Source organism: Scyliorhinus torazame, chromosome 4, assembly GCF_047496885.1.
Source record: "Scyliorhinus torazame isolate Kashiwa2021f chromosome 4, sScyTor2.1, whole genome shotgun sequence".
Classification (NCBI taxonomy): domain Eukaryota; kingdom Metazoa; phylum Chordata; class Chondrichthyes; order Carcharhiniformes; family Scyliorhinidae; genus Scyliorhinus; species Scyliorhinus torazame.
Window position 1 is genome coordinate 166,812,044 of NC_092710.1, and position 13,480 is coordinate 166,825,523.

The 13,480-nt window shown below is 43.2% G+C and overlaps 1 protein-coding gene across 5 annotated transcripts in view; it reads right to left on the minus strand.

The window, feature by feature from the left end:
• The window catches only part of LOC140410584 (kelch-like protein 29), a 598,914-nt gene that overhangs the window by 55,830 nt on the left and 529,604 nt on the right, over positions 1-13,480 (minus strand). For all 5 annotated transcript variants that reach the window (XM_072498865.1, XM_072498864.1, XM_072498863.1 and 2 more), the window contains one exon: positions 2,563-2,756. In XM_072498865.1, the coding sequence (XP_072354966.1) occupies positions 2,563-2,756 (194 nt within the window). The remainder of the gene's footprint in view (positions 1-2,562; positions 2,757-13,480) is intronic.

The window sequence follows — 13,480 nt, forward strand, 5'->3', positions numbered from 1 at the left end:
TTTGAAGAATTATGGAACAGAGGCACAAAACAGAGCAGTAAAATAAACTCATTTTCTTTTGCATTATTGCCTCATTTACATCAGTCATTTGAAGGTAAACTTGGCCCTTCAGAGCATGACAAGCCTCACGGAATTTGATCCATGTAGAGGAAAGCGGAAAAAGGTCAATAAGATTCTAAAGAGGTTTTGATGCATCTATGAGAACTTAAATTTTCAAGCCAGCTTGGAACACAGCACATCAAATTGGTAATTATCCTCAGACAGGCATTCGAATCACTGTTGTTTCCTTATTACAAATATATACAAGAGGATACAGAAATATGGGAACCTCCCCTCCAAGAAAATCAATTGCCCTGCCCCTGAAATTTGGAGTAGAATTCAGAAAGCCTCTTTCGGTGATTTCACAATATGCACAGCTGGTGAGTGAGACTCATCATTAGCTCCTTATCATTAAATTGGTCCTCTGGTATTTTCCATATGCATATTCTTGCCTGATGATTCATCTTAATGCACGGTAATAATTTTGATAGAATATGTGCGGTTTAATGGTAGCTAATGTCATGTGAGAGTACCTTTCAGAAATGGGTGTTTAAGAAAGGTACCTTTAAGAAATGTTTGGCTGCTCATATTACTGCAATGATGTCAGAGTGAGTGGAGCTGAGCTCTGGTTCTGCTTTTTAGTTTCACTTTGAGAAAAGCTTGGGTGTGTCTCTGTCTTTTTGGGTCAGGTGGGTCAGGTGAACTGCATGATACACTTTGGGATTCTCTAAACCCTGACCCATAACACTAACCATATATTATAAGAAATAATACACAGAACTAAAAAGTCTATTATTTTTGAACATTTTCAAATAATCAGCACCTCACTATTAGGCATTTAAATGAGATATTGAGGAACAATATCAGTGCAGTCACTCATCTTACCTTGTCAATAACAAAACAAAAATCATTATATCCTGAGACTTATAGGTGAGTTGTGGCTTGGAGGGTGGGTGGGTTCAGGAGTCACTCCGGAGCCGACAGACCAGGATACCATTAAAAAATGGCCTTCCTCGCTGAGGCCCCCAATCTACCCGAATGGTCGTTTCATAGCGTGGTGTTTCTCGGGACTCCGAGTGCCTGGAAACACCTGACTAATTGCGCCACGGGACTGTTACCATTTGGGTAAATCACGCCCGTCAATTTCTAGTAGCTCCAAAACCGCATTCCGATCAGTATAGTTTCAGGAGACTGCACTTGGAGGTTTATTTAGTGGAGCAAGTAATAGACAATTGTATTCTTATTATTTTTCATGATTAGGTGAAACTGTGGAATCACGAGTACTGGCTTGCGCCTATAATCTTCCAGATACCACACTGCTATGTGGACAGGTGCTGAGTGGAGATCAGCCACTTGGAGATGAACATGGGTGTGATCTGAATAATTCATCCTTCAAATTCTGCTCTGCCCTGTTGGAAAAGTGCCTTTCTCCTGCTCAGTACTTCCCCTTTGTTGCAGCGCAGTCAAGACTAGGACCTGATTAGAGGGGGAATCGGGCAACTTTACAGGCCGCTTTCTGATTTACACTATCAATAAATTAACACAAACCTTGATTAACATTCAGAGAAAGGAAATAACTCATTTCCATAATGCATTAATTATAATCACGGACTATTTAAATAATAATGAAGTTCTTTTGTATAATTCTACCCCGTATTCTGCTGATACAGCGGATAATCAACATCCATTTGGCTGAAATGCTGCTTATGATTGAACAGGATGATAAAGGATAGTAATTAGCCAGCTAAATCTCATTGGTGTTCATGTGAAACATTGATAAAAGACTATGGCTTTCTTTCTTTTCATTTCTTCTAAAGCTAGTGGCTGCCCTAATCCAGCTCAGTACTTTCTGACTTGTAAAAATATGTTCCATTCTCCCCTTTCATTGATTCATGATAATGCTGCTCTTGGTATAATATGTAAATGTTTTACACAATGGAATAAGGCAAGGTTTCTGATCAAGGAATACCAGCTGCCCAAAACCTCCCTCTGATGCATAATGTAAAGATTTTGCATTCTTAGCACATTTATTCTCTCCTGTTTACTTTTTGCTACATATGTTATATTCTATTAAGTTATAGAAAATGGCTGAAGATGAAGGACCTGCAGATAATGAGCCAATGAACTGCCTTGGGCTGGGAAGGACTAATGAATGAATAATTTCTGATGAAACTGGTAGCATAATGATAAAACATCTCCTCACCTGTTTCCCCAACAGATTGAATGGAAAGATAGGATAACTGACCCTGTGGGGGATTTACTGTCACAATGCCATCAAAAATACAGTGCACTGAAGCTCAGAAACATCGAGCACCACAACATTGTAATATGAACTTTTTAAAATGGTAACGAGCATCCACACAGTATTTCAGGGCCATTCTCTTTGTTATACATTCAAGTGAAGAAATTGCTAGCATCCTGCAGATCTAGTAAAGATTTAACACATTTTCTACAAACACCTCTTATGTCAAACAGCTTTTGGGAACCTGTGCAATGGTCCTTTAGCAGGGATTTCAACTTTACCTATCATAGGTGATTCAATGAAAGTCCATGTGTTTGTTTGAAGGACATATGACTGTAAAACTCCAGCTGCCCGTCCTGCCTCATTCACGCCACCAAACACGTAGATTTTGCCACCGCAGACAGTTGCAGCTGCAGAGTGCACAGCTTTGGGAAGAGGAGCTACTGTTTCCCACTGATTGGTAATTGTGTCATACCTGGAAGAATAGAATTTTCAAGCATCATTAACCACTACCCGCAGTGATTTGACAGCTACCTTTCTCTAAATGCCGAATGTATTCTGCTATTACACAATAAGTAACATCAATTTTGGTACGCAAAGAGAAGCAATTCAACTGAATAACTGTGCTTGTAACAACCAATTACAAACTAAAGGTCTGAATGATGTTAAAATGCAGTACTTATTAACACATTCCACAGCAGGAGTTTACAGTTGTTTTGTGTTGCTTTATCTCACTTTTTGTCTGGGCTGGATATTTGCCACCATGTATTCATTTTAGCCATTGTGAAAGTTTAGGACCTGGGATACTTTCTAGTCCTATCTGTCCTGCTCTGCAGGGGAACTAATAGAAACGCACCAACAGCTAAGATGGACATCAAACACATCACCGTATTATTCAGCATGATTTTGACAGTAGGTTTCAGTAATTGAAGGTCTATGGGACTGGCACAAGTTGATTTATCTTCAATTTCTTTCTCACCACTGCACCCTGCCCCTCCACACCCACCTCACATCTAGAAATGCACCGCACTTGTGCGTCACTCTATTATCATTGGCTACAGCCAAGAGGACAGCTTGGTGAATCATTAAGCTGAATCTGCATATTGTCATTATGCACTAATGAATTATCTCAGGAATGTCATTACTTAACAAAATTAATATTACAGTGGAACCTCAATGCATTGTATTTCCAAGAATGTTATCAATTTTGCACATTTGGGGTGAAATTTATTGGGGCCATCAGAATTGGGCTGTGAGGTGGTGGGGAAGGTGGTGGAGTGCCCGCAGAATTGGGAGTGCAGGTGGTTGGGTGGACTGCTTGCTGCCTTCTCAATGTTATGAAATTCGCTCAGTGGGAGAGTAGGTGGCATTCCCTCTCAGAGACCACTGAAGCCATTAAGTGGGTAATTGAGGGCCCTTCCCGCAAATCTCGACATTCGACCTACAAGCCCAGGAGACTCTCCTGATTGGGTACCCTGTGGCCCACGAAGGAAGCCCCCTATTGTCCACAGCAAACATTCCCTTTGCTGGGGCTTGCGTGTTTGGCTCTCAATCCTGGTGGCACTGCTGAGCTTGAAATTCTATCAGCCCCATTATTGGAGGGCAGCTCTTGGAGGCAGGATATCATCTGTTAAAAGGACAAGAGCCTGACAGCAGGCAGTTAAAAGCCTGATTGACACAGAATTGGGTCAGGATTCCTGGAAATGCATGAGACGAGTTTGCCCCTGGCTTTCCCAGCCACCATTGAGGCCACCGTCATGAATTCCTACTTATAACCATGTAATATGGAGAGGGGGAGTCAGCGGAGTGGGGAGGCAGCGGAGAGCGGGAGGCAGCAGAGAGAGGGAGTCAGCGGAGAGGGGGAGTTAGCGGAGAGGGGGAGTTAGCGGAGAGGGGGAGTCAGCGGAGAGGGGGTGTCAACGGAGAGGGGAAGTCAGCGGAGAGGGGAAGTCAGCGGAGAGGGAGAGTAAGTGGAGAGGGAGAGTAAGTGGAGAGGGAGAGTCAGCGGAGTGGGAGAGTCAGCAAAGAGGGGGAGACAGCGGAGTGGGGGGAGTCAGCAGAGAGGGAAGGCAATGGAGAGGGAGAGACAGCGGAGAGGGAGAGGCAGCGGACAGTGGAAGGCAGCAGACAGGGGAGGCAGCGGAGGGGGGTGGCAGCGGAGAGGGGGTGGCAGCGGAGAGGGGGAGACAGCGGAGAGGGGGAGGCTGCGGAGAGGGGGAGGCTGCGGAGAGGGGGAGGCTGCGGAGAGGGGGAGGCTGCGGAGAGGGGGAGGCTGCGGAGAGGGGGAGGCTGCGGAGAGGGGGAGGCTGCGGAGAGGGGGAGGCTGCGGAGAGGGGGAGGCTGCGGAGAGGGGGAGGCTGCGGAGAGGGGGAGGCTGCGGAGAGGGGGAGGCTGCGGAGAGGGGGAGGCTGCGGAGAGGGGGAGGCTGCGGAGAGGGGGAGACAGCGGAGAGGGGGAGACAGCGGAGAGGGGGAGACAGCGGAGAGGGGGAGACAGCGGAGAGGGGGAGACAGCGGAGAGGGGAGGCAGTGGAGAGGGAAGGCAATGAAAAGGGAAAATGCTTTCCCATAAGGAATGAAGATAAATGAGAATCTAAATCGTTTGAAGCCACTCTCTTAGCTGCCAGTTGATGAACAGCATTGGCTGAAGTTGAGAACACATTGGGGGAGGAGTCCATTTGGGCAACACCATTTTCTGCAGAGGTAATGGCCCAAATGGCATTCTTCATGGATATCATTGCAGAAAACTGCATAGGAAAGAAAACACCTGGAAAAATGAAGGTCAACAAGATAGATGTGAGGTATTAAATTTTGGTAGGATGAACAGGAAGGTCACTTATCATTTGTGTAAAGAAGTGGAGTAAATGAAGATTTAAAAAGATTAAAAAAGGGACGTAATTCAAAGCAAACGCCTGGACAAATGATGAGATGCAAATTTACCTATCAGCAGAAAATAAGTATTTTATATATTTGACCAGAAAAAACAATGGGGCTACAGAGGTGGTAAATTCCAAGACAGGTAAGGAAATTGCATGTACCTACCATACGCTGACTCCACAGGGTAAATAACATCAAAGGGAAAGAAATAGTATAACTGTGGGAAAGAGTGAGAGACAGCTAAGATCAGAACTGCAGCAGTTGCAGATTTAGTCTCCCAAAAGAAGCAGACTATTTCCCAAATATGGCCATCATAATTTGTGTGTGGTAAACATTTGCTGGATTTAGCTCATAAAGTTACATAGTGTTGGATGTTATTTGGGAAAAGGAGTGTCTCAGAGCTTCAGATAACGTAGGTAGTTGGAGACCAAGGGATATTTCCTATAAAATTGTGTGCACAGTCGACAGTATGCTTAAGTGTCATAGTGTATTATAGTCCTTTTTGACGTGTGTTTTGTCTTTCTTTCAAGTTAATGAACGTTATTTATTAATGGTTCACACAACGACTCACATTATACAAAAAAACCCACATACACCACCACAAACGGTTGTTCCAAATTACCCTTCTGGGTTTGGGGATTATTTTTTTTAAGAAGTTTATTTACGGGATGTGGGCATCACTAGTTAGGCCAGCATTTATTGCCCATCCCTAGTTACCCTTCAGAAGGTTGTGGTGAGTTGCCTTTCTGAACTGCTGCAGTCCTTGAAATGTAGGTACAAACACTGTGCTGTTAGGTAGGGAGTTCCAGGATTTTGCCCCAGCGACAGTGAAGGAACGTCAATATATTTCTAAGTCAGGGTTGTGAGTGACCTCCAGGTGTTGGGGTTCATAAGAACATAAGAACTAGGAACAGGAGTAGGCCATCTGGCCCCTTGAGCCTGCTCCTCCATTTAATGAGATCATGGCTGATCTCTGTGGACTCACCTCCACTCTCCGGCCCGTACACCATATCCCCGAATCCCTTTATTCTTTATCTATCTTTTTCTTCAAAACGTTTAAAGAAGGAGCCTCAACTGCTTCACTGGGCAAGGAATTCCAGAGATTCACAACCCTTTGGGTGAAGACGTTCCTCCTACACTCCGTCCTAAATCTACTTCCCCTTATTTTGAGGCTATGCCCCCTAGTTCTGCTTGCCTCGACTAGTGGAAACAACCTGCCCGCATCTATCCTATCTATTCCCTTCATAATTTTATATGTTTCAATAAGATCCCCCCGCATCCTTCTAAACTCCAATGAGTACAGTCTCAGTCTACTCAACCTCTCTTCATAATCTAATCCCTTCAACTCTGGAATCAACCTAGTAAATCTCCTCTGCACTCCCTCCAGTGCCAATATGTCCTTTCTCAGGTAAGGAGACCAAAACTGAACACAATACTCCAGATGCGGCCTCACCAACACCCTATACAATTGCAGCATAACCTCCCTAGTCTTGAACTCCATCCCTCTAGCAATGAAAGACAAAACTCGGTTAGCCTTCTTAATCACCTGTTGCACCTGCACACTAACTTTTTGCGACTCGTGCACCAGTACACCCAGGTCCCTCTGCACAGCAGCATGTTTTAACATCTTACCGTTTAAATAATAATCCATTCTGCTGTTATTCCTCCCAAAATGGATAGCCTCACACTTGGCAACATTGAATTCCATCTGCCAGACCCTAGCCCATTCACTTAACCTAGCCAAATCCTTCTGCAGACTTCCGGTATCCTCTGCACTTTTTGCTTTACCTCTCATCTTTGTGTCGTCTGCAAACTTTGACACATTGCACTTGGTCCCCAACTCCAAATAGTCTCTGTAAATTGTGAACAACTGCGGGCCCAACACTGATCCTTGAGGGACCCCACTAGTTACAGGTTGCCAACCAGAGAAACACCCATTTATCCCCACTCTCTGCTTTCTGCTAGTTCCCAGGTATCTGCTCTTGTACTTCTAGATTGTAGTGGTCATGGGTTTGGAAAGCGCTGCAGTGCACCTTGTAAATGATACAACGGCTGCCACTGTTTGTCGGTGGTGGAGGGTGTGAATGTTTGTGGAAGGAGGAGCTTTGTCCTGGATGGTGTTGAGCTTCTTGAGTGTTGTTAGAGCTGCACTCATCCAGGCAAGTGGAGAGTATTCCATTACACTCCTCACTAGTGCCTTGTATTTGGTGGACAGGCTTTCAGAGGTCAGGAGGTAAATTACTCATCATAGGAATCCTAGCCTTTGACCTGCCCTGGTAGCCACAGTATTAATATGGCTAGTCCAGTTCAGTTTCTGATCAATGGTAACCCTCAGGATGTTGATTGTGGGTGTGTTAATGGAAGACATTGCTATATGTGCGTCAGAATGGATATAAGTAATAATAATGTCTCAAGTATTATAACAGCACAGGTCAAGGGAAAAACCAGCAGGCAAGGGGTTAAAATGTTGTACCTTAAAGAAAAGTAATCTGCACTGGAGATAATTTAATCATCTCACAGGGCATTAGTATAAGACAGGGGACCCATGTCACAGAAATCATAGCTCCAGCCTGTCTGTAGGAGATTCATTGTCCAGCCCAGTGCAGGGGATAAAAACACATTAACACCCCATCCAGATGTTCAGGGTAAATGAAATCCAGGAGATTGTCAAGAAGCATTGTATTAGCTTATAATTTTCCATTAAATGGACCAGAAAATATGCATACTGATCACCTTGTATTGTTCCGACTGAATTGATGATGTCAATGCCTACTTGTAAATCTGAAAGAACCTTAAATATATATGCGTGTAATTCTGACTATGATCAGAGCTGACGTTTGCGAGCTAAGGCTAGCAGCAGAAGTTGGCTTTCCTGCATGCACACAGCAATTCCGAATAAACTCAACTTTTACAACTCCACACGGTCGAGAACAGACTCTGAGTTTTACTTCCCTCCAACAAGTGCAAGAGAGGTAAGTGCAGTGAAATCACACGCTTGAATGATATAAATGCACTTACATCTCTTTGCTGTGGTCAATGTTTACAAACAGTAGGACTTCACCACTTAGGCCACTGAACCATGAAGGGATATGAATGGGTCAATGTTGCAGATGGTTTTTACAAATTGTCAATCACAGACCACTACTCAGAAAGCTATGAATGGCTTGCAACTAATGGATATGTGGGAACCAGGCTTAGGCACAGCTGCTGTTCCTCGAGGAATGGACACTTGGAGCTGCAAGGTAAATATTACAGCTATAATACACCCCACTGCCACTGCCGTGACTGCTCTCCCCGATGATCTGGGGAGCAGGGTTCAAATCCCACCACAGCAGATGTTGAAATTTGAATTGAATAAAAATCTGGAATTAAAAGTCTAATGCAGATCATGAAACAATTGTGGATTGTCATAAAAAACCCAGCTGGTTCACTAATGTCGTTTAGGGAAGGAAATCTGCTATCCTTACCTAGCCTGGCCTACATGCAACTCCAGATCCACAGCAATGTGGTTGATTCTTAATTGCCCTCTGAAATGTCATAACCAGATATTCCTTTCAAGGGCAATTAGGGATGGGCAACAAATACTGACCCAACCAGCGACGCTCATATCCCATCAACAAATTTGAAAAAAATTATATCCCTAATGAAATTTTATGACCCTCTTTTCCAGAATTGCTCGCTTTTAGCCTCTTTTATGGCAATAGCGATAGCCACCCTTGCTTGACCAAGTGGCCCAGAAATTAGTCACCTATTGTTTAAGGTTTTTTTCCACCATCAACTCTGACCTTGCAAGATAAACACTGGTTAATTAAACCTAGGCTTGTTTGATTTGCCTTTACATTCAAACTATACATCAGATTCCTACTGGGCTTTTCTCCATTTATCTAACATTTAACACTTTAATAATCACCAACATAAAAGTTACATTCCTAAAACTAAATGTGATATTCTAAAACATATTAATTATAAATTAGACCTTTGCAATAACATGACTGGCTTTTTGTGGTTTGGGATTGGTTGTATATATCTACTGATATATAGACACTCTTTTAAAAACTAATAACACAAGAAATATATTAGATTGCCAGGTAGAATTGATGAGAAAGTGACACACCATTAGTAGACTGGTAATGCCATGTATAGTGTACTTCAATATCAAAAAAAAAGAAACATGCCATCTTGTCAATTTTGAAAGAAAATTGATGGATATAGCCTGCATTTGTTCTTTTGCTAATATTGGAAACATTACTTGCACACTATTAGTTCAGCAGTGTGCTGAGCGAAGTGATTTGGAAAGTTGCTAAATTTATTCCGATATGTGAATTGCTGAATTTGCAACATAAAGTAAAATATAATTTCATCAGTGATCTATTCACCACACACCCCTGTGGTCAATGCCTTAATTAAATCTCACAATGATGACCTTAAACTAATTTAGTTACTCTAATGCATGTTTTAAGTCGGCTAATATGTTATATGGAGGACACAATGGAAAAATAATATGGTTAGCTGTAACTGTCATTCTGTACCATGACCACTTCTTTATATAGAGTACATCACAGAGCTGTTCCGCAGTTCATTGCACATATGTAATTGGATTCCTGACACATTTGTATGCTAACAATCACTGACGCAACAAAAGAATCCACATGGAATTGCCATCTTCAATAAACAGTTCATTCTGACAATGATACAATTCACAACCTATTAATATGAAAGCAACAGCAAAATACTGCAGATCCTAGAAATCTGAAAGAAAAAGCTCCAAAAGACTGCACTGTTCACAGTTTGTTAAACAATTTAAAATGTCATCCATGCCATCTATCAGTGCAAACTGTTTTGATCCTTGATAAACAAATCTTTAGATGCTGTAATTCAGTGCTTATCACATTTTTTTTCCCGGGACCCATTTTTACCAACCAACCGTCCTTCGGGACCCATGCTGGCCAACCTTCACGACCAAACCTTTGCGACCCACGCTGGCTGACCTTCGCGACCCACGACAGTTGACCTCTGTGATCCACACCGCCCAAACTTCATAACCCACCATTTTGTTTACCTAATGAGACAGGTGAACCTGCTTCCTCCCTATGATCTCAATTGCTTTATCGAACCATAGAATTTACAGTGCAGAAGGAGGCCATTCAGCCCATCGGTTTGCATCTGCCCTTAGAAAGAGCACCCTACTTAAGCCCACACCTCCACCCTGCCCCCGTAACCCAGTAACTCCACCTAATGTTTTTGGACACTAAGGAAAATTTAGCATTGCCAATCCGCGTAACCCGCACATCTTTGGTCTGTGGGAGGAAACCGGAGCACCCGGAGGAAACCCACGAAGACATGGGGAGGACATGCAGACTCCACTCAGACAGTCACCCAAGTCAGGAATCGAACCTGGGACCCTGGAGCTGTGAAGCAACTGTGCTAACCACTGTGCTACCGTGCTGCCCATTGTCATTCAGTGTTACATTTCTGCTAAGGACTTCAGCTGATGATTTACATTCTCACTGCATCCTATGAAAAAAATCACGAGGTTTGTCCTTGAACTCACCATATGTAGTCTTCAAATGCCTTTGAAGGTTTGTGGGTTTTAATCTTTCATTTGTCAGCACTTCCCTGCATATAACACACATGGGGTTTACATCCTGATTTGCATTGGCACATTTAATAAAGCCGTTCCTCAAGAAATCATCTCTATACTGCTTTGTTCCCAATTTCAGCTTCTTTTTAATGGGTTGTTCATCGAAGGCCCTGGAGCTCACACCAGCACTGCTTTGTCCTGCCATGGACTCTCCTGAAAAGCTCTCTCTGGCAGATTCAGTTGTGAGATCCTGGTCTGTTCGTGTCTCTTGCCCTCTCTTCCTTACTGCAAAATGATCCATCTTCAGTTCTTCACACAGTCCTGTTGCCTTGCTTGCTGGCAGCTACAAAATGGAGGAATATCTCCTCCATGATTTTGTGCTTCGAGCACGTGACGTCAACGTGGCCTGCTCTCTGCTACCACTTCTGGCTAGGAAAACTCAATCTATTTTTAAAAAGATCTCGTCTTGGGACAACACCCTGGCATCAGGAGGAGGAGGAGGTCTGCCATGTTGGGCTCCGGGCTACGCACCGTTAGATCTGGCTAAGGGGGCACGCATGCAATTGACAGCTGGCATTCGGGAAAGCCAATTGCAACCGGCAAATTGAAAAGCAGGTCGTGGCCATTGGGCACTTCGCCCCGTGACCGGGAACGGCGAGACCGATCGCACCGTGACTTTCCTGAGACACGCCCTTGACCCACCCGCGGTCAAGACCCTGAGTTTGAAAATTCCTGCTGTAATGTACTTGAAATATAGGACAGACACCACATAGCATAAGTAACTCTCACTGGCTGCTCGGTAGTAATGTGTGGACATAGGTTTTAGTGTGCAACCTAGAGGCAGAGCACAGAGACTTATTATTACAGTGTTGATAAGATGCTTCTATACCTAGGCACTGAGCTCATCCATTTTCCAATTAAAGTTAGTAGTAATGTTATTTCAAGGTAAGAATCTAATGGGGCATGAAAGCTGAATTTGCTTTTGCAATATTAGGTTAACAACCTGGACAATGAGTTCAATAATGGTTAGATTTTCGAATTGTTGCAACTTTGAGGTTAAAAAACCCCCACAAATGTGCATTTACAGAATGCTATTCATAACTTCAGAGTACCCCAAAGTATTTTGCAGTTTGGCGTGTACTCACTGTTGTAATGTGTGATGTGTGTAATGTGTAATGTCCAAGATCGCAAGAAATTGCAAAGTATGGTGAACTCAGCCCAGCGCATCACACAAGCTTGCCACCCCTACATTGATTCTGTATATACCTCCCGCTGCCTCAGGAAGGCAGACAGCATTATCAGAGACCTCTCCCACCCAGGCATTGCCTTCCATCAGGCAGAAGGTACAGAAGTCTGAAGACTCGCACATCCAGACATAGGGACAGTTTCTTCCCCACAGCTACAAGACTCCTCAACGACTCCCCCTCAGACTGATCTGTTCCCTGTAAGAAAGCTATTCACGACGCCCTATGCTGCTCTTGCTCATGTATTTGCTTTGTTTGCCTTGTCCGCACTGTAACCAATCACTGTTTGTCGATGTACCATTTGTCAATGTTCTCTGTTGATTATTCTCTTTGTCTACTAGGTATGTACTGTGTATGTTCCCTTGCCCGCAGAAAAATACTTTTCACTGTACTTCGGTACATGTGACAATAAATCAAATCAAACAATCAATCAATTAACATGGCAGCCAATTGGCAGACAAAAAGGGCCCACAAACAGCAATGGGATGATGGTCAAATAATTTTCTTATTTTGTAAAAAGTGATATTAGTTGAGGGGTATTGGCCAGAGCCAACTCTTTTGACCTTCTTCAAAATAGTAATCACCGTCTAATCTAAGGGCTAATGTACTTCTTGTCTCAGGAAAATTGTCCATCATGTATTTTTTAAAATCATCCTCCTGTTCGACGTGGGCATTGCTAGTAAGGCCAGCATTTGTTGCCCATCCCGATTGTCCTTGAACTGAGTGGCTTGCTAGGCCATTTCAGCAGGCAGTTAAAAGGCAACCACATCGCTGTGAGTCTGAAGTCACAGGTAAGCCAGACCAGGTAAGGACGGCAGATTTCCTTCCACATAGGGCACTAGTGAACCTGAAGGGTTTTTATAACGAGTAATGCTTTCATGGCTTCGATGACTGAGTCTAGCTTTTATGCCAGTTTTGCCGTTTAATTTAATCGAATAACTAATGGAATGCAATTTTTGAATTCTTCCAAGATCATGGTGAACAATGGTACAATCAGTGAGATTGAAGGATTGAGACATGAACGGAGGAAAGACTGACATGCAAGGCAAATGAAAGAGGATGAATTCGATTTCAAACCAGTACAGAAACAGAAAGGAGGAAAAATTGGATTAGGAGAGAAAAAAGACAGAAAAGTAAAAAATCTCAAAAACAAATCACAATCTGAAGAAATAAGACTCCATACTTATAATTGTTTATTTTCGGAGTAAAGATGGTGACTGTCAGTCAATAATAAAAAGGGATAGGAGGAGAAGCAGACCTTAAAAATCCTCAAGCCTGCTTCATCATTCAATATGATCATGGCTGATTACCTGCCCAATCCTTTTGATTCCCCAAGAGACCAAAGGTTTTACCATTTCAGCATTATGTCATTGTTATATTCAATGATGGAAGATCCACAGTCCTCTGGGGTAAGGAATTCCAAAAATGTACAACCCTTTGACTGAAGAAATTACCCCCCATCTCAGACCTAAATAATCTGCCCCATATCCTAAAACTA